At 42.8% G+C, this 20,594-nt stretch overlaps 1 protein-coding gene across 1 annotated transcript in view; it reads left to right on the top strand.

The window, feature by feature from the left end:
* The window catches only part of PSTPIP2 (proline-serine-threonine phosphatase interacting protein 2), a 95,200-nt gene extending 84,278 nt beyond the window's left edge, over window positions 1-10,922 (top strand). The window contains exons 8-15 of the mRNA XM_055559629.1: window positions 451-496; window positions 1,388-1,467; window positions 2,847-2,945; window positions 3,871-3,967; window positions 4,089-4,167; window positions 5,737-5,771; window positions 6,823-6,883; window positions 9,376-10,922. Coding sequence (XP_055415604.1) covers window positions 451-496; window positions 1,388-1,467; window positions 2,847-2,945; window positions 3,871-3,967; window positions 4,089-4,167; window positions 5,737-5,771; window positions 6,823-6,875 — 489 coding nt within the window. The 3' untranslated portion in view covers window positions 6,876-6,883; window positions 9,376-10,922. The remainder of the gene's footprint in view (window positions 1-450; window positions 497-1,387; window positions 1,468-2,846; window positions 2,946-3,870; window positions 3,968-4,088; window positions 4,168-5,736; window positions 5,772-6,822; window positions 6,884-9,375) is intronic.
* The last annotated feature ends 9,672 nt before the right edge of the window (window positions 10,923-20,594 follow it).

Here is a 20,594-nt window from a genome sequence, read left to right as displayed (position 1 = left end):
ACAAACAGAAAATGGACTTGCACTCTAAGCCCCTGGCAATACCCTCCTTCAGGCTATTAGAGTCCTCTGAGCCAGAAAAACCCATGTCCTATTTTGAGGGTTAGGGAAGAGCTAGAGAAACCTGGTCATGGGGGAGGGGTTCTGATGTTTTCATCTTTCTTCAAAACTCCATCTCATGTGTTCCTTATAGCAAGGCTGCCTCCTGCTTGGGTCTTTTATAAATTGAATTTTATGAAATCTGGATAAAGATTGTTAGCAATCAGAAGGTAGGGATATGTTTTAGGAAGATTAAAGAGCAAGTTGAGTGATTAACTTACAAGAGAAACATAAGTATGACTTAGAACTTGTCTCTTCACAGACTTTGCTTTTAAACCTGTTTTGCCTTTAGAAGCTTGGCCCAGCATTCCTAACTTCTTCTTCTTCTTTCTTGTTTTTTTCTGGTCCTCACAGCTTTTTGTGAAACTGGCAACTTCAAAGACTGCGGTAGAAGACGCGGGTGAGGGGTGTGCTCCAATGGATGGGGGAAGATGGTGGTGGGGCTAAATCTGTCTGAGAAAGGTAGTTTTATATACCTTACAATAGTGAATATATGCTTGTACCATAGGGTTAGCAAGGTATCTGAAGGAAAGAAGGGAGGGACAGAGGGAAGGAAGAGGGGTATATCAGAACCCTGGAAAGTGGGAGAAGCAAAAGAGGCAGCGGTTTCTGGCCCCTGCCTGCTTAGCTCATGCTGCCTGACAGGTGACTGAATGGCGTGGGGGCGTGGAGGGTTGGGTCATGTGACAGCTGCTTTGAAATCAGGTACTCGCTCTTACTTATCGGGTACAATCATCTTAAAACCCCATTTCATCCCTGATACGTTGTCTCTGCTGTGGAAGAAACAGCCACATTGTGAGGTCTCATCATCACTGAAATCTAAGGATCCAAACTGAGAGTTTGCAAAGGCTTCTAATTCCCAGAGTTCCCTGTGAGAGACAAACCTCTCACGACCGTGGTCCCTTAAGTCTCTAAATCCAAAACTGAAGTGACTTGCTAGTTCACTTTTCTGCCTGCCTCATTTAATTTTCCTCAAAATGGAAAGAGGTAGAGGGAAACCCTGGTGAGTTTTTTCTGGTTTTTTGTTTTGTTTTGTTTTGTTTTTTTGTCAGCCTTTAGTTCTCTTTCTTTGGAACATTTCTGGCTGATTGTTTGGTTTTTCTTTAGAAAGAAAGTGATGCCTGCCTTTGCTTATTTTTTCACAAAGCTATGATGAGGGTGAGATGTAATTGTGGCTTTCCAGCCTTCAGAGTCCGCAGGAGCCCTGTGAGCTCTCGGGAGGGGCCTGGGCTGGGTCTGCGAGCCCCGCTCCTCCCAGTTTCCAGACCCAGGCCCCTCCCCTCCATTGCAGACAAGGTGTACATGCTGCACATCAACACGCTGGACAGGGTCCGGAGTGAGTGGCAGAGCGAGCACATCAAGGCCTGCGAGGTATCTGGAAGCGCACGGGCGGGTCTTTCTCCCTCTACTTTTGTAGAATTGCTTGAAGGCAAATTAGAAATGTGGACTTTAAGGAGAGGATGGAAGGACTGGAATGTTTTCTTGCAGACCTTGTCTTTCTGCTTCTTGCCCATCCTGATCGTGCTGTCCCATTCTGTCAATGGCTTGCTCCGTTTGGGTCGCAGTTATGAAGCAGCTGAAATCAATTAACGCTTATTTTAGTGATGTCCAGGGCTTCTCTTGTGGCTCAGCTGGTAAAGAATCTGCCTGCAATGCGGGAGATCTGGGTTCGATCCATGGGTTGGAAAGATCCCCTGGAGAAGGGAAAGGCTACCCACTCCAGTATTCTGGCCTGGAGCATTCCATGGACTGTATAGTCTATGGGGTCACAAAGAGTCGGACACGACTGAGCTCCTTTCACTTTCACTTTCTTTGTGACTTCCCACTGAAAGCTTCTCCTTTCTCTGTGACAAGGCGGTGCAGGGAGCAGCAGAGCTGGCTTTAGAGATTTTTATTCTCACACCTTTCGTTTCGCCATGGCCCTCCTCATTTTCAACATGTGCCTCACAATGTCCCAGAGAAAATAAAGACTCCACCTGGAAACTTCCTCAAGTTTCTGTCACCCTGTCTATGCATTTTTCTTACCAGTGGTTCTCAAAGGGAGGTCCTGGGACCTGTACCAACACTCTTGTTAGATGCAGATCTTATTATCAGACCAATTCCAGGCCTCTGGAATCAGAAACTCTGGGCCCACAATGAGTGGGCTTTCTCAAGTCGAGGTTAATGGGGGCCAATCCCTAGTTTGTGGTGCCCGGGCTTCTCTCATTGCAGAACACAAGCTCTGGAGGGTGTGGGCTCCAGTACTGGTGGCTTGTGGGCTCCAGAGCTCAAGCTCAGTAGTTGCGGCTGACGGGCTTAGCTGCCCTGTGGCTGGTGGGATCTTTCCAGACCAGGAACTGAATTAGCATTGCAAATTCTGCATTGAAATCTGTCCTTCGATGCAAAGCGGACCCCCAACCACTGGACCATCAGGGAAACCTGAGGGCAAAACTTTGCATTGGAGGCTCTGGCAAGCTACCCACGTGCAGATGTCCATTCGGCGGTGGGAAATGTGAGCCACAATTCAGGTTAGAACACTGACGGCTGGGTTCACCATCACCTCTTATGTACAAAACTGTATCCAGTCCTATTTGTGTTAGTATGTTATTAAAATCCATTTGCTGGAGTTAAGAGTGTATGAGCTTCCTCAGCAGTGGGTGGGAGTACACTAAATGAGACTATAAGCTTACAGATAATTCAAGGTTGAAATTGTTTCTTACATCATAGGCAGTCTAGACCCTTTCTCTGCATGTATGTACATGTTTCTACAGGTGTTTGAGACTCAAGAATGTGAACGAATAAACTTCTTTCGAAATGCACTGTGGTTACATATGAATCAGCTTTCACAACAATGCGTCACAAGTGATGAGGTGAGTCGGAGTTATCCACGGAGGATGCTCTGCATATTAGATTCATAGAGTGGGAGGAGTCAGAGACATTTGTTAGTTCATCCCCTGTCATTAGAGGCCCAGGTAGGTACAGTGACTGCATACACAGTGAGTTTGGACCCAGAGAAACACCTAACCTGCCTGACTCCTGGCTCACTTTACCATCATGAGGCTCTCACTGAGAAATTCACATTTAGGGCAGGAGAGCAAAGAAAGGACCCAAATGCAGTTTAATTTATGGAAAACAGATGTCACAACATGAATGTGAGTCCCGGGGACTGCTCCAGTCTGGAACGGAGTCACTCCAGGACAGTAATAAGTACCAGGAACTAGCAGGCTGAGCCACGCCCAGGCTAAAGATCACTCCAGGGCTCAGGGTTTAATGTCAGCAGTGTTAAGGGCCATTAGTGACCCAGGTTTAACTCATGCACAGCAACTGTCCTGGGTTCCCAGGTCTCAGAGGGACCAGAATCAAATTATCACAACCTTCTTTCCTAAGAAATAGCCACTCTCACTTAGATGGGACATTCAGTTTTGAAAATAACACCCAGAAAACAGGTAGGATTGACTGAAGAACTTTTCTCCAGTTGTCTTTGCATTTGTGTGTAGGATTGGTCATGGGACTTCGTATCTATTCTCTTCATCCCATGCATTTTTTTTTAAGTCTTTAAGATTACTGTGCTGCTACAAAGATATTATTTTTTGTCATCTTTAAAAAAAATGTAATAGCAGATATACATCAAAGAAATCCCTCTATATGAGTCCAGGACACTGTGGTATCTTTTTTTTTTTTTCTTTTCAAGACAAAATTTGGAAAATAGCCATTCATCACACTTCCCGTATTAATACTCCATGCCACCATTTTTATGGACGTAGCTCTACCTTGATTTATCTTCTTTTTTGTTAGATGTATGAAAAAGTCCGTAAGAGTTTAGAGATGTGCAGCATTGAGAAGGACATTGAGTACTTTGTGAATCAACGCAGAACTGGACAGACTCCACCAGGTGAATGGAGTGGTGGGCTGGGGGATGTTATTTAAGCAATACTATCAGTCTTTCGTGTCACATGTCATTGAGAATGGAAGTCATCAGCTTCTTAATGTTTTATGTCTTGATGATTCCCTAGCACCCATCATGTATGAGAATTTCTACTGCCCCCAGAAGAATGCAGCCCCAGGAAAGGCTACAGGGCCTAACTCGGCAAGGTAATATCCAGCTTTCTTTCACATGAAGAAAAGTGCTGTTAGGGACTTCCCTGGTGATCCAGTGGTTAAGACTCCACACTTCCACTGCAGGGAGTTCAGGCTGCAGTGAGGCCAAAAAAAGAAAAGTACTTTTAATGAGCATTTTTATTTTTAGTGTTTCAATCCTAATACAAACATGTTAGAATCAGAATGTGTCACCATTGCATTTGTTTAGAGAGGTTTCTGGATTTTTGGAAATAGCGTTTTTAGGACAAATGTTAAATGGATTGTACTGGTCATAGTTCAAAGAGGATTGTGTCATGCTTGAGTGTGATTATTATTACTTATGCACGAATCCTATACTTTTCTATTAATAATATTTATTGATTTTTACTTATTTATTTATTATTTATTTGGTTGTACTGGGTCCTACTTGTGGCACACAGGATCTTTAGTTGCAGCATCTAGTTCCCTGACCAGGGATTGAATCCACACTCCCTGCATTGGGAACTCGGAATCTTAGCCGTTGGACCACTTGGGGAGTCCCAATCCTAGACCTTTCTTGTAGAAAGCAAGAGTTGGCAAACTCTGGCTCCCTGTGAATCAAATCCAGCCTACCTGTTTTGGTAGGGCCTACAAGTTAAGAACAGTTTTCATGTTTTTAAATGGTTGAGAAAAATTGAAAGGAAACTATTTTGTGCCATGTGAAAATTACATGAAATGTGAACATCAGTGTTCATATGGAGAGTTTTGCTGCACTCATCTGTTTCCTTTCTGTCTATGGCTGCTTGCATGCTGGAGATGAGTAGCACTGAGAGAGAAATGTCATGTGGCCAGCAAAGCCTAAATCATTGACTGTCTGGCCCTTTAGAGAAAAAACTTGCTGCCCCTGATATAAAGGATTCTGAGGGAAGAAAAGCCTCTGTTTTACATACAGTCACCCTGAAATCTAAGCTGTTGAATTTTCAGTCCAAATTTTAAAAAGATAGGGTAGTGTTTGAGTAGGAAGGAAGCCAAGCACAGGACTTCCCTGGTCGTCCAATGGTTAAGAATCCACCTTCCAATCCAAGGGACAGGGGTTTTAGCCCTGATTGGGGAACTAAGATCCCACATGCCATGGGGCAACTAAGTCTGTGTGCCACGACTAGAGAAGCCTGTGTGCCACAACAAAGACCCAGCACACCCAAACACATAAATAAATAATAAATGTTTATGAAAGAGAATGCTAAGTGCTGCTCAAAGCTGTTACTAGGAATTGTTTCCTTTAACTCTCAAGGCAAAGAAGGAGCTGTTTGACTTCCTGTTTTGCATGTGAAGACTGTCCAAGGTGATCAGGAACTCTGGCCCACACAGTAGATTCTGGGCTGTGGAGCAGAGCTCTGGGCATCCTGCTCCCTAGCGTAGGGTAGTATTTGTGGCCTAGATCCAGGAAGTCAGTGCTGCAGAGCTTTGCTTTCATCTGAAGTCTTCTTAACCCTCTAGAGCAGAAACCCAGTCTGACTAGCATACAGTATGTTTGTAGAGTGAAGTAGAAAATTAGAAAAAACAGCAAGAACTTATCTGAAAGATTTTGGTTTCCATTTCTTACAGGAGAGGACCTCTACCAAATCCTAAAAGCTTACCAGGTATGCCACCAAGAAAGATCATTTGAAATCTTAGGTCAGGTTTTGTTTAAGGTTGAGTAGCTAGAATTTTGAAATAAAAGGAGAGAAGGGAATAAATAGAATAAAATTTCCAAGAGAATGAACTTATTATTAGAAACTATAATACTCTTTGTCATAGTGGAATTTGGTAATTTGTGTTCTGTTTTATAGCTTATCCAAGAGAATTCAGTTACTCAAGTAACTTATACTCAAGTAACTTATACTCAAACTTATAAGGGATTTTTACTAAGAGACTAATTCAACTTAGGCCCTGAAAATGACAAAACTGAGATATAGTTTCCTTTGGATGACACTGAAATATAATTTATAAAAGATGTCTAGAAACATATAACCTACTATATTTTGTGCACCGCCCACAATTGGATCTTTCCAGAATCACTCTGGTGTCTTTTTCTTTCTGAACTCCTATAATACCTCTGGGGGAACGAAATATTTAGTGCTTTTTGTTAGTCTGTATTCCCTGGGTAATTACAAGATCCTTGAAGGCAGACATTTTGTTTTCTCCTGAATCAATCATGAAATGTAACACGATACTGGGCACATAGCCGGTTCTGAGCAAATACCTATTATTTGAATAAAAGATATACCTACCTATGTTCAAGGGAAGAGGGAGGAGACATCTTAGATTGCATTTAGCATCTTAGCAAAAATTTAGTGGCTGAAATTACCTCTTGAAACTCTGTAAGGATGTAAGTTAATTTATTTCTCATAACCTTTTAATTACCACTTGATAATATGGGACTTACTTTTGTCCATTTCTGAAGATGATTTTACTGTGGGTAATGATAGCTGGGCAAGGATGAAAAAGGGCAAATAAATTATAATAGAAATTTCCAGTATGTTTTCTGGCTTGTAGTTATGACTATTATTTGTCGGTTTTGTTGCCAAATATGTTGTCTTCTTACAAAATAGCAGTCACTAGACTGAGTGGAATGGTTTGATTTGAAAAGGGCTAAGATCTTATCATGAAGAAATGTTAACTTAGTGTTGCTCTCTGTTCTGCCCTTTGCAGATGACCCTGATTACTCTTTACTTGATAATAACTACAGTTTGATCTATCAGTAACATCAGTGGTAAGAACCTTTCATCTTCACAGAATCAAGTTGCATTTAGACTAGTGAATGTAGTTTTGAAGTCTTTGAAGCTTCCCTACAATATGGCTGCAAACGCCTTGCATCAGGTCTTACACTGGTGGGCATGGTGCACTTGCAGAATGGCCTCTCTGGTCCCACAGCTGAGAGGGTACCAAGACCATTCCATACCTACTTCAATGAGGACATTCCTCCTTTATTCCTGAACTCTTTATTTGCTCTTGTTAACCTCTTTTGTGGCTATTGCACACCTATGCTTAAGGCACTGCTACAAACAAATTTGAGCTTCCCAGGTGACTCAGTGGTAAAGAATCCACCTGCTAATACAGGAGACACGGGTTCAATGCCTGGGCGGGGAAGAGTCCCTGGAGAAGGGAATGGCACCCCACTCCAGTATTCTTGCCTGGGAAATCCCATGGGCAAGAGCATCATCATGCACCAGGTGACTAGTACTTTGACCTCGTTAGTAAAGCACAAAGGCTCCTGGAGCAGAACTGCTAAGCCCACAGTGGCTGCAAAGGTGATTCTTCCTGTTGGCACTCAGGTGCTGGCACTGGCACTCAACATGCCCCAAGTCAATATCAACCGGAAGGAATGTCTCTGAAGACAAAACAACATTACCAAATGAAATTCCTCGTGAACTGTAATTCTTTTAACCCAAATGGGCATATACATGTATATATGAGCAAAGAAAACCTCTGAAAGGATATCTTCATAAACAGATAGTAGGTTTTCTTTTCATCTATCCATGTGTGTAATTAGTCTACAGTGCTAATTTATTGTTTTTTTCATTAAAAACTCTTTTAAAGAGTTGATCTTCTTGCATGTTACTGATCTTAGTGTCTTCCTGGGAGTGACAGGAGGGGTGGGTAGGATTCAGAGAGTCACAGTAGAACTGGGAAAGTCTCTCTCCCACGCTTCTCCATTTGTTGTTGGTGAAATTCACTGTCTCTTATGAAACAAAATTGATTAGACAGAAATATTCAGCTAGTATATTATTTATGTTTACATGTAAGTCTTTAAATTTCTTAAGAAGTATGCTGCTGCTAAGTCGCTTCAGTCGTGTCCGACTCTGTGCGACCCCCATAGACAGCAGCCCACTAGGCTCCTCTGTCCTTGGGATTCTCCAGGCAAGAATACTGGAGTGGGTTGCCATTTCCTTCTCCAATGCATGAAAGTGAAAAGTGAAAGTGAAGTCTCTCAGTCGTGCCCGACTCTTAGCAACCCCATGGACTGCAGCCTACCAGGCTCCTCCATCCATGGGATTTTCCAGGCAAGTGTACTGGAGTGGGGTGCCATTGCCTTCTCCTTAAGAAGTATGTGTAGTATTTAAAGACCTTTGCTGTGAAAGATAGTGAATATTGAAGACATAAAAATCCTCATCCTCTGACTGTATATAATTTTCTGACCTACAAACAAATTGTAGTCAGCCAGTTATCACTTTTTCATTTCATAAACCTCTCTTCCTCGTGGAAAGAGACCCAGTGCATTTTAAAAGTAGAGTAGGAACATGGGAAATCAATGACTTGGCGTTCAAAGGTGGACCCTGCTCTCTAGAATACCAGGCAGTGATGACTATATGGCAGGGCACTGGCAACGCCACAAATTTCTTTTTTATTTTTTACCTCCCTCTCTTCCCTCCCTCTCTTCCTTTTTCTCTCATCCTCCCTGGCCCTCCCTCCGCTCTCTTTTCTTTCCCTCCCTCCCCTGTCTTTATTTTCCTTCCTTCCTTCCTTTGCTTTCTCTTTTCTGCTTTCTTTCTTTCCTTCACCTCTTTGGATAAAGCATACATTCTACCTGCTTAATAACAGCATTTGACCCAACAACTCTAGTTCCTCAGAGCCCAAGAATTTGCCGTTTGAATGCAAGATGTCCATACCAACACGTTTACTCAAGTTAGGTCATTTTACTGGGCCTCATTAGTGTTTGCAGCAGCTCAAGGAATAGGAATCCACATGTGTAATTGACCGAATTTAAGAGAATTTGAAAGAGAGAGTCTACCTTTATTAATAACTTAGTTAAATGACTTACCACAACATTTAAATAGTTTGAATAAAACTTTGGAAATGACATTTAAATAGGAAGGTTTAAGGATTTGCATTTGTTCTGCAATTGTTGATTTTAGCTGCTATTCCTGTTTTTAATCCTAACATGTTTAGGTAAAAATAGATTATAACCTTTGAATTAAAAAATATATATATCAAAAATATATAATTTTATGGGGACTTCCTTGGCGATCCGGTAGTTAAGACTCACTGCAGGGGAGCATGGGCTTGATCCCTGCTCAGTGAACTAAGATCCTACATGCTGCTTGGCCAAAAAAATTCCATTTTCCATCACTTGAAATACTCATCTCTCACTATTTATTCTCCTTGACCAAGCACATTGTTCTCATTGAATAAAATCACAATGTAGGAGCAGGGTGCTGATATGAATAGTTGATTCAAATGAAATGTCTTTATTATTTCTTTCAGACAACAAAGCTTTTTCTGGCTGGCATTTCTAAGGCATGGAAGGAAGCACTTAAAGCAGCAGAATCTGTAGAAATTATGTCAATCATGAAGACTTTGAAGTGAACCCTTGCTATGATTTTTTAATATTTTTAAGTTTATGGCAGTCATTTAGTTCAACTTAATCTAGTAGAGTTCTGCAGTTTTTAAAAGTTTGTAAATTGCCCAAGACTGAAGAATTATCCTTTCCTAATCAAGTTACTAAAATTGTATGTTTTCTACTTGATTCAGGAAAGTCTTTGGATTTAAAACTTTGACTTGCGGTTTGGGGCAGGGAAGGGTGAAGAGGAGTCTGAGCCAGCAACCCGCTCAAGAAGCTCCTTTGCCTTTGAGGGCAGTGTGGCTATGGAATTTCCATGGTGACACATAACTCTCAGTGGTGCAAGATTCAAAATCACCTTCCTTTTTGGCTGGAAGATTTAAAGGCCATCTGATAGCACTTTCTCATTTTGCAGATGAGGAAATGGGGCCCAGAAGTGTGAAATCAATCTCCCTACAGTTAGGGACAGACGCAGAAGTAGAGGGCAAGCTCATCTCACGTTATCGTCCTTCTAACGCTTCCTGAGGCTGTGATGCTCATGTTGAAATTTGAGACACCAAAGTTTTTGCGGGTTTGAATGTCAGGTTTATTTTTATATGGCTCACTATGTGTACTGAACTACAGAGCACCGTATTTAATCTAAGAAGCCATTCATTGTAAAACATCCCATTATTTGTATGCCTCTAAGAAAGTCAGTAGAGGAGCTGATGCTTGTGACAATGGCTAAGCCCACTGGAATTTGAGCTTCTAAAGTGTAGGGGACAATACATCCTAGAATCAGTGAAATACGGTATGTTGACTCTATCCCAGAAGAGCATTTTAGACTTACAAAACCGGTACTCAATCTTGAGTCTTCACAGAGAAGCTTTTCCTTGTTAGATCCTGGAATTTTTAAAGTGTCAATCTTACCCTCTCACAAGTATCTGAGTCTTTTTTGGTCACCCACACACAGCCCAGAGATTGTGTACCTTGTCTAATATTCACACTGAGTAAACTGCATTTTAGTTAATGACAAGTTAAAATCACACAGGCATGGTTGTAACATTCTGGTACCACAAAGAGCAAACACTTTCCTTTTCTGCTCTGTGCATAGCTTTCCCAGAAGCATGGACAAAGTGATTGAAGGAAGGCTGATAATTTCCCCTTTTTGCATAAGGTGCTGCTGGAAGAGGCAGCTTCTTGTCATGGCCGGACGCTTGCATCAGCTGGATATCCTTTTGAGAAACTGAAATTTGCAAAGGGCCATTGACTTCCCCAAACTGAACAGGCTCAGGAAATTTTCCTTTGAACTCAGAAGAGTCTGTTTTTAAGTATTTTATTTATTATTAGCAGGTCCTCAGGGATTTCAGTTTTCTCTCTATTGGTCAATATAACTGATGTAAAAAGTTTTAAGAATTGAAAATATTTTTATTTTATTGCTCTGCCAGTTTGATATGAAGTGAAATAAAGATTCTTGGTGATTTGGTGTTTATTTTGCATTTTCATGTTCATTGTACCTCTCTTCCAAACTGTTTCACTCCTTGTCACAATTGCTACTATTAGATCATGGAAGGACAAACTTCTAGTCAGGGAAGCCAGACAGAGACTGGCACCATGCCACTTCCTACTAACCCTTCAGGAGCCAGATGTAGGATCCCTTTTTTGGGGAGGTAGCTTCCCTGCCTCTGGGCTTGGCGGACTTCCACTGATGTCTCCTTCCCCACTTTTACATTTTCCTTGTTATTACAGAATTCCCTCTTAAAAATTCCCTCTTAAAAAGTCTGGCTTCCCTCCTAGACTGTAGTATCCATGACAGCAGGGTCCCTCATCGTTTTTCTTGCTTATATCCCCAGCACCTGACACATGGTGGTAAATATGTAAGAATTAGTGGCCTAGAAGAAGCTAACGTAGCTAGAGCAATGATCAGGTGACAGAGGAGTGTCAAGGAAGCCAGTTAAATAAGTTCACGTGATAATTAGTAGGTATGGGCTATTCTGCAGACTGTCAGCACCTTAATTTGGGTTTTACCAGAAGCAGACCCTGGGATAAGGATTTGAGTGCAGGTACTTTTCAGGGGGTGATCCCAGAATGAAGTGGGGATAGAAGTGGGGAAGTAAGACAGGAAAGAAAAGGACACCCTGCGAGCCATGCGCTTCAGCTGCCAGGACTCTTGAGTGACTGTGGGGTCTGCACATCAGAGAGCTCACCTGAGGGGAGAGAGCTGGGGTAGTCACTCACCAACTCCCACCTGTCACAGGTAGAGCGCTGCTCCTGGGAGGCGTTGTTCCCTGGCATTTCTGGCCTGCCGTGAACACTGGCAGAGTGGCTTCCAGCTGCCGGAGAGTCCTCGTGTGCCTCCTGCAGTTGGAAGTTGGGCTGGTGTGTGAGGGAGTGATAGATGCTGAGGGGATGTTGCCAGAGCACCGGCAGTGCTGACCCCTGCATGGCTCAGGTCCACCTGAGTCCCGCATGCACCTCACTGCCTCCTATCACCACTTCTTCAAGTCTCAGCTTCCAAAAGACACACACACAGACACACACACACGCACCAGGAAGTTTAGTACAACGAGCTCTAGTACCTGCTGCTACAGATGGTCCTGAGTCCATAATTGACATTAATCATCATCTTCCTCTACCACACTGTTAGGAATTCTGTTCCCCCAAATTCATATGTTCAAGTCCGAACCCTCGATACCTGTGTGAACATTTTGGAGATAGGGCCTTTAAAGAGGTGATTAAGTTGAAGTAAGGCCTTTGGAGTGGGGCCCCGATCCAGTCCTTATAGGAAGAAGAAACACTGGGGTGAGTTTGCACAAAGGGATGCCTGTGTGAAGAGGTAGCGAGAGGGTGGCTGTTGTGAGCCGAAGAGAGAGCCTCAGGGGAAACCAATTCTGCTGGCAAATTCATTCTGGACTTCCAGCCTATACAACTGTGGAAAAATTAATTTCTATTGTTTAAGCCACTCAGTCTCTGGTATTTTGCTATGGCAGCACCATAAAATGAATGCACACATATTCTAGAGTTCCCTTCACAGTTGTCTGGTCTTCTGCTTGTCCACATTGCTTGACTTGTGGGGTAACGTAGACCCTCAACCCTAAGGGGTCTTAGCCCCTGGTTAAGACTCTTGTCAGACTCTGTTGGATGAAATTGGAAGCTTATGTTTATCAGGCTTGGCAACATCAAGAGGCAACTCAGTGAAACACCCGAATTTCAGATACATTCCTCCTTGCCCACGTTTCCTTGTGGCAATCACCTTCTCCTGCTGAGTTACTCCTTTCTCTGCTTCCTAGTCTACTGGCATGAGGCCCCCAAATGACCAGGTATCAGTGGTAGTTTAGTGGAACTCTTTTATGTCTCTTGACAGACGTATCCCCTGCCAACCACCTAGAGCCAGGTACTCTAATCCACAGAGCCTAATGTTGAAGGGATGGGAACACGTCCCCCAGGTGGACCAGTGTAAGCTAAGGTGACAGAGGTCAACCTACCTCTCGGTTCCCAGGCCTGTGTTTTCTACCTATTGGAGTCAAAACATGCAGTACCATATTGTGACCATATATGAAATGGCAACCCACTCCAGCGTTCTTGCCTGGAGAATCCCAGGGACGGGGGAGCCTGGTGGGCTGCTGTCTATGGGGTCGCACAGAGTTGGACACGACTGAAGCAACTTAGCGGCAGCAGCAGCAGCATGCACCATATAAGATCATATCTCACAAAAGAAATAAGAGCAAAAATAAGCAAAAGGGATTTAATTACATTTAGGAGCTTCTCACAGCCCAGGAAACCATAAACAAGATGAAAAGACAACCTATAGACTGGGAGAAAATATTTGCAAATGATGCAACTGACAAGGGCTCAACTTTCAAAATATACAAACAGATCCTACAATTCAATAGCAACAACAACAACAACAACAAAAACAACCCAATCAAAAAATGGGTGGAAGACCTAAATAAACATTTTTCTGAAGAAGACTTACAGATGGCCAATAGGCACATGAAATGATGCTCATCATCACTCATTATTAGAGAAATGCAAATCAAAACAACAATGAAGTACCACATCACATCAGTTAGAATGGCCATCATTAAAAGGTCTATAAATAATCATGCTGTACAGGGTGTGGAGAAAAGGGAGTCTTCCTATGCTGTTGGTGGGAATATAAGCTGGTGCAGTCACTATGGAAAATAATATGGAGGTGGTTTAGTTGTTAATTTGTGTCTGACTCTTGTGACCCCATGGACTGTAGTCGGTCAGGCTCCTCTGTCCATGGGATTCTCTGGGCAGGAATACTGGAGTGGGTTGCCATTTCCTTCTCTACTAAACGGGGTTTAATGGCATCGACCTCACTGGGCTGTGAAGGGGCTCAAGAGAGACAAAGACACTTAAAGTCCTTGACACAAGGCTTGGTACCCAGGAAGTTTTCCACACACAGTAGGTTCACGGTGAATAATGATCAGGAACACTCCTAGGGGCCTGCAGGGTTCCCCGAGGGAAAGGAGCAGAGTGCCCACCTACCCAGTCTGACAGAGGGCTGGAAAACACTGATGCACAGGCTCTCCTTGAGGAAAACAGTATGAAGCTTCCTCAAAAGACTAAAAATATAGTTGCCATATGATCAAGGAATCCTACCCCGGGCATATACTGAGACAAAACTATAATTTGAAAAAATACATGTACTTTTCTGTTCATAGCAGCACTATTTAAAATAGCCAGGACATGGAAATAGCATGAATGTCCATTGACAGATGAATGGACAAAGAAGATGTGAGATATATATATATATATATATATATAAATTAGAATATTGCTCAGCCATTAAAGAGAATGTGATAATGCCATTTGCAGCAACATGGATGGATTTAGAGATTACCATATTAAGCAAAGTAAGCCAGAAAGAGAAGAATGGAACTGGAAGAATCAACCTGCCTGACTTCAGACTATACTACAAATCATGAACTCCTTATTGCCAAATTCAGACTTAAATTGAAGAAAGTAGGGAAAACCACTAGACCATTCAGGTATGACCTAAATAAAATTCCTCATGATTATACAGTGGAAGTGAGAAATAGATTTAAAGGTCTAGATCTGATAGATAGAGTGCCTGATGAATTATGGAATGAAGTTCGTGACATTGTACAGGAGACAGGGATCAAGACCATCCCCATGGAAAAGAAGTGCAAAAAAGCAAAATGTCTGTCTGGGGAGGCCTTACAAATAGCTGTGAAAAGAAGAGAAGCAAAAAGCAAAGGAGAAAAGGAAAGATATAAGCATCTGAACGCAGAGTTCCAAAGAATAGCAAGGAGAGATAAGAAAGCCTTCCTCAATTTTCAATGCAAAGAAATAGAGGAAAACAACAGAATGGGAAAGACCAGCGATCTCTTCAAGAAAATTAGAGATATCAAGGGAACATGTCATGCAAAGATGGGCTCGATAAAGGACAGAAATGGTATGGACCTAACAGAAGCAGAAGATATTAAGAAGAGGTGGCAAGAATCCACAGAAGAACTGTACAAAAAAGATCTTCACGACCAAGATAATCACAATGATGTGATCACTGACCTAGAGCCAGACATCCTGGAATGTGAAGTCAAGTGGGCCTTAGAAAGCATCACTGTGAACAAAGCTAGTGGAGGTGATGGGATTCTAGTTGAGCTATTTCAAATCCTGGAAGATGATGCTGTGAAAGTGCTGCACTCAATATGCCAGCAAATTTGGACAATTCAGCAGTGGTCACAGGAGTGGAAAAAGTCAGTTTTCATTCTAATCCCAAAGAAAGGCAATGCCAAAGAATGTTCAAACTACCACACAATTGCACTCATCTCACATGCTAGTAAAGTAATGCTCTAAATTCTCCAAGCCAGGCTTCAGCAATACATGAACAGTGAACTTCCAGATGTTCAAGCTGGTTTTAGAAAAGGCAGGGTGCTGGGAGCCAGCGTGAGGAGCTCTGCCCGTGGCAAAGGTCATGAGGAAGGACGCTCGGCATACGCAAAGGCGGGATCGAGCCTCAGGAGTCCCCCTGGATATTCTCGAGCATCTGCCCCCCAAAACCAGAGTCTGCCTACTTTACTGCTTTGTGCTCTCACCTCTGACCTTATGGGGGCTGTCCCCTACCACCATCTTGCTCTCTCTGAAAAAGAGTTAACTTACGGCTCCAGTTAATAAAGTTCCTGGGCATTAGGAGTGTTTAAATCCAAACCCCTCAGATAGCTCTCTAATTTGCCTGATAAGTTTACCCGGACTCCTACAGCTATGCATACGATTGTTTACAGTCTCCCAGCCATGAGAGGCACGGGAAGCTTAAGATATTCAAATAGCTTAGAGCCACTCAGAGAGTTAGAAACTGTCAGAATAAAACTAGTAAAGGATTTCATTGATGGGCCAATGCTTGCTGCCATGTTTCCACATCCCCTGTTTTGTATCCTTGAATGTGTATTAATTAATATACTTGGTATGTAGAAAAAATAAGTAGTGGCCTTGGTGTTAGCAACTTTAGACCCTTAAGGTAATACATTCTTTCCTTTGTTGTAAACCCACTGCACCTCTGCCCTATAGGAATGCAATTTTATCTAACACCTTCAGAGGATGGCGCCAAACCTTAAAATAATTACTCTTAGAGAAAATAAGTCTTATGGATTGTACAAAAAAGATCTTTACAACCCAGATAATCACGATGGTGTGATCACTGACCTAGAGTCAGACATCCTGGAATGTGAAATTAAGTGGGCCTTAGAAAGCATCACTACGAACAAAGCTAGTGGAGGTGATAGAATTCCAGTTGAGCTATTCCAAATCCTGAAAGATGATGCTGTGAAAGTGCTGCACTCAATATGCCAGCAAATTTGGAAAACTCAGCAGTGGCCACAGGACTGGAAAAGGTCCATTTTCATTCCAATCCCAAAGAAAGGCAATGCCAAAGAATGCTCAAACTACCGCACAATTGCACTCATTTCACACGCTAGTCAAGTAATGCTCAAGATTCTCCAAGCCAGGCTTCAGCAATATGTGAACCGTGAACTTCCTGATGTTCAAGCTGGTTTTAGAAAAGGCAGAGGAACCAGAGATCAAATCGCCAACATCCGCTGGATCGTGGAAAAAGCAAGAGAGTTCCAGAAAAACATCTATTTCTGCTTTATTGACTATGCCAAAGCCTTTGACTGTGTGGATCACAATAAACTGTGGAAAATTCTGAAAGAGATGGGAATACCAGACCACCTGATCTGCCTCTTGAGAAGTTTGTATGCAGGTCAGGAAGCAACAGTTAGAACTGGACATGGAACAACAGACTGGTTCCAAATAGGAAAAGGCGGACGTCAAGGCTGTATATTGTCACCCTGTTTATTTAACTTCTATGCAGAGTACATCATGAGAAACGCTGGACTGGAAGAAACACAAGCTGGAATCAAGATTGCTGGGAGAAATATCAATCACCTCAGATATGCAGATGACACCACCCTTATGGCAGAAAGTGAAGAGGAACTCAAAAGCCTCTTGATGAAAGTGAAAGTGGAGAGTGAAAAAGTTGGCTTAAAGCTCAATATTCAGAAAATGGAGATCATGGCATCCGGTCCCATCACTTCATGGGAAATAGATGGGGAAACAGTGGAAACAGTGTCAGACTTCATTTTTTTGGGCTCCAAAATCACTGCAGATGGTGACTGCAGCCATTAAATTAAAAGACTCTTACTCCTTGGAAGGTAAGTTATGACCAACCTAGATAGCATATTGAAAAGCAGAGACATTACTTTGCCAACAAAGGTCCATCTAGTGAAGGCTATGGTTTTCTCTGTGGTCATGTATGGATGTGAGAGTTGGACTGTAAAGAAGGCTAAGCGCCGAAGAATTGATGCTTTTGAACTGTGGTGTTGGAGAAGACTCTTGAGCGTCCCTTGGACTGCAAGGAGATCCAACCAGTCCATTCTCAAGGAGATCAGTCCTGGGTGTTCTTTGGAAGGAATGATGCTAAAGCTGAAACTCCAATACTTTGGCCACCTCATGCGAAGAGTTGACTCATTGGAAAAGACTCTGATGCTGGGAGGGAATAGGGGCAGGAGGAGAAGGGAATGACAGAGGATGAGATGGCTGGATGACATCACTGACTCGATGGACGTGAGTTTGAGTGAACTCCGGGAGATGGTGATGGACAGGGAGGCCTGGCGTGCTGTGAATTATGGGGTCGAAAAGAGTCAGACATGACTCAGGGACTGAACTGAACTTAATGAAAAATGATTTGATAAACATGGCCCAAGGTGATGTTATGTTGAATTTCACAATGATACTCAGATATTGTTAGCCCCTGGATGGTGTTACTGGCCAAGACACTGCTGACAAAAAAAAAAAAAAAAAAGAAAAAAGATAATCTCTTCTTAGAATCAATCCCACTAGAGATGAATCTCTAGACTGTTCATCAAGGTCTGGATTTTAAAACCAGAGACTAGATCCAATGATTTACACAAGAGGTGAGCCCAGATAACATCCCAGTAAAATAGGAAGTGAAAAAGGGAAGAAACAAAGAAAATAAAGAGTGTGTTATCAAGCCAGAGGCCATAATGTAAAATGAGCTGAACCCCACTGGGGATTCTAGGAAACAGCACAGAACACATATCTCAGAGTTACTCCACCCAAGGGGTAAGGGAACTGGGTATTTCTATTAGTTTGCTACAACTTCTGTCATGAAATGCCATAAACTGAGTGGCTCAAATAACAAAAATGTACTGTGGAGGCCAGCTGTGGAGGCTGGAGGCAGGAATCAAGGTGTCGGCCCAGCTGGTTCTTTCTGAGGGCTGTGAAGGAAGGAGGTGTTCTAGGTCTCTCTCCTTGTCTTGTAGATGTGAGTCTCTCTGTCTAAATGCCCCCATTTTATAAGGACACAAGTTGTATTGGGTGAGGGCCCACTCTTATGGCCTCATTTTAACTTCATAACCTCTGTAAAGATTCTATCTTCAAATAAGGTCACATTCTGAATTACCAGGGGTTAGGATTTCAATCCTCCCCCGGTAATCCTAGGTAATAGATGCAAAAGCTAGGTAATTGATGAACTGTGGTGTTGGAGAAGACTCTTGAGAGTCCCTTGGACTAAAAGGAGATTCAACCTGTCCATCCTAAAGGAAATCGGTCCTGAATGTTCATTGGAAGGACTGATGCTGGAGCTGAAGCTCCAATACTTTGGCCACCTGATGTGACGAACTGACTCATTGGAAAAGACTCTGATGCTGGGAAAAAATGAAGGTGGGAGGAGAAGGAGACAACAGGATGAGATGGTTGGATGACATCACTGACTCAATGGACATGAGTTTGAGCAAGCTCTCGGAGTTGGTTATAGACAGGGAAGCCTGGCTTGCTGCAGTCCATGGGGTTGCAAAGAATCGGACATGACTGAACTGAACTGAGGATTTCAACATATGAATTTTTGAGGATATAATTCAATCCTTAACTGTATTTATATGAGAATTTATATATATGTCCTTGGTCGAGGGTTGCCTTTGGTTTAGGAAAATGTGTTATTTCTCTGGCACTTAAAGCCTGTCATACGTGTGGCTGAAGGGATGTTTGAGGCAAAGAAGTGATAACAGTTGGAATTTGGGTCTGCATACTCAGACATGTTAAGTGCCAAGGGAATTTGAGTGGGACACCTGGAGTGTCTGATACTTTATCAGATCAGATCAGATCAGTCGCTCAGTCGTGTCTGACTCTTTGCGACCCCATGAATCGCAGCACGCCAGGCCTCCCTGTCCATCACCAACTCCCGGAGTTCACCCAGACTCACGTCCAACGAGTCAGTGATGCCATCCAGCCATCTCATCCTCTGTCGTCCCCTTCTCCTCCTGCCCCCCAATTCCTCCCAGCATCAGAGTCTTTTCCAATGAGTCAACTCTTTGCATGAGGTGGCCAAAGTACTGGAGTTTCAGCTTTAGCATCATTCCTTCCAAAGAAATCCCAGGACTGATCTCCTTGAGAATGGACTGGTTGGATCACCTTGCAGTCCAAGGGACTCTCAAGAGTCTTCTCCAACACCACAGTTCAAAAGCATCAATTCTTCGGCGCTCAGCCTTCTTCACAGTCCAACTCTCACATCCATACATGACCACAGGGAAAACCATAGCCTTGACTAGACGAACCTTTGTTGGCAAAGTAATGTCTCTGCTTTTGAATATGCTATCTGGGTTGGTCATAACTTTCCTTCCAAGGAGTAAGAGTCTTTTAATTTAATGGCTGCAGTCACCATCTGCAGTGATTTTGGAGCCCAGAAAAATAAAGTCTGACACTGTTTCCACTGTTTCCCCATCTATTTCCCATGAAGTGGTGGGACCGGATGCCATGATCTTCGTTTTCTGAATGTTGAGCTTTAAGCCAACTTTTTCACTCTCCACTTTCACTTTCATCAAGAGGCTTTTGAGTTCCTCTTCACTTTCTGCCATAAGGGTGGTGTCATCTGCATATCTGAGGTGATTGATATTTCTCCCAGCAATCTTGATTCCAGCTTGTGTTTCTTCCAGTCCAGCATTTCTCATGATGTACTCTGCATAGAAGTTAAATAAACAGGGTGATAATATACAGCCTTGACGTCCGCCTTTTCCTATTTGGAACCAGTCTGTTGTTCCATGTCCAGTTCTAACTGTTGCTTCCTGACCTGCATACAAACTTCTCAAGAGGCAGATCAGGTGGTCTGGTATTCCCATCTCTTTCAGAATTTTCCACAGTTTATTGTGATCCACACAGTCAAAGGCTTTGGCATAGTCAATAAAGCAGAAATAGATGTTTTTCTGGAACTCTCTTGCTTTTTCCACGATCCAGCGGATGTTGGCAATTTGATCTCTGGTTCCTCTGCCTTTTCTAAAACCAGCTTGAACATCAGGAAGTTCATGGTTCACATATTGCTGATACTTTATAGGTGCAAGTAATTTTTTCTATGACTTATTTAATCTGTTCTTAGTGGGGAAGATTATGAGAGGTTGTGTGCTAAGTCGCTTCAGTCGTGTCCAACTCTTTGCAATTCCATGGACTGTATCCCGTTAGGCTCCCCTGTCCATGAGATTCTCCAGGCAAGAATACTAGAGTGGCTTGCCATGCCCTTCTCCAGGATGTCTTCTTGACCTAGGGATCGAACCCATGTCTCTTAGGTCTCCTTCACTGGTAGTCAGGTTGTTTACCACTAGCGCCACCT

Source organism: Bubalus kerabau, chromosome 21 (genome assembly GCF_029407905.1).
Source record: "Bubalus kerabau isolate K-KA32 ecotype Philippines breed swamp buffalo chromosome 21, PCC_UOA_SB_1v2, whole genome shotgun sequence".
NCBI classification, from domain to species: Eukaryota; Metazoa; Chordata; class Mammalia; order Artiodactyla; family Bovidae; genus Bubalus; species Bubalus kerabau.
This window is presented reverse-complemented; position numbering and strand designations above follow the sequence as displayed.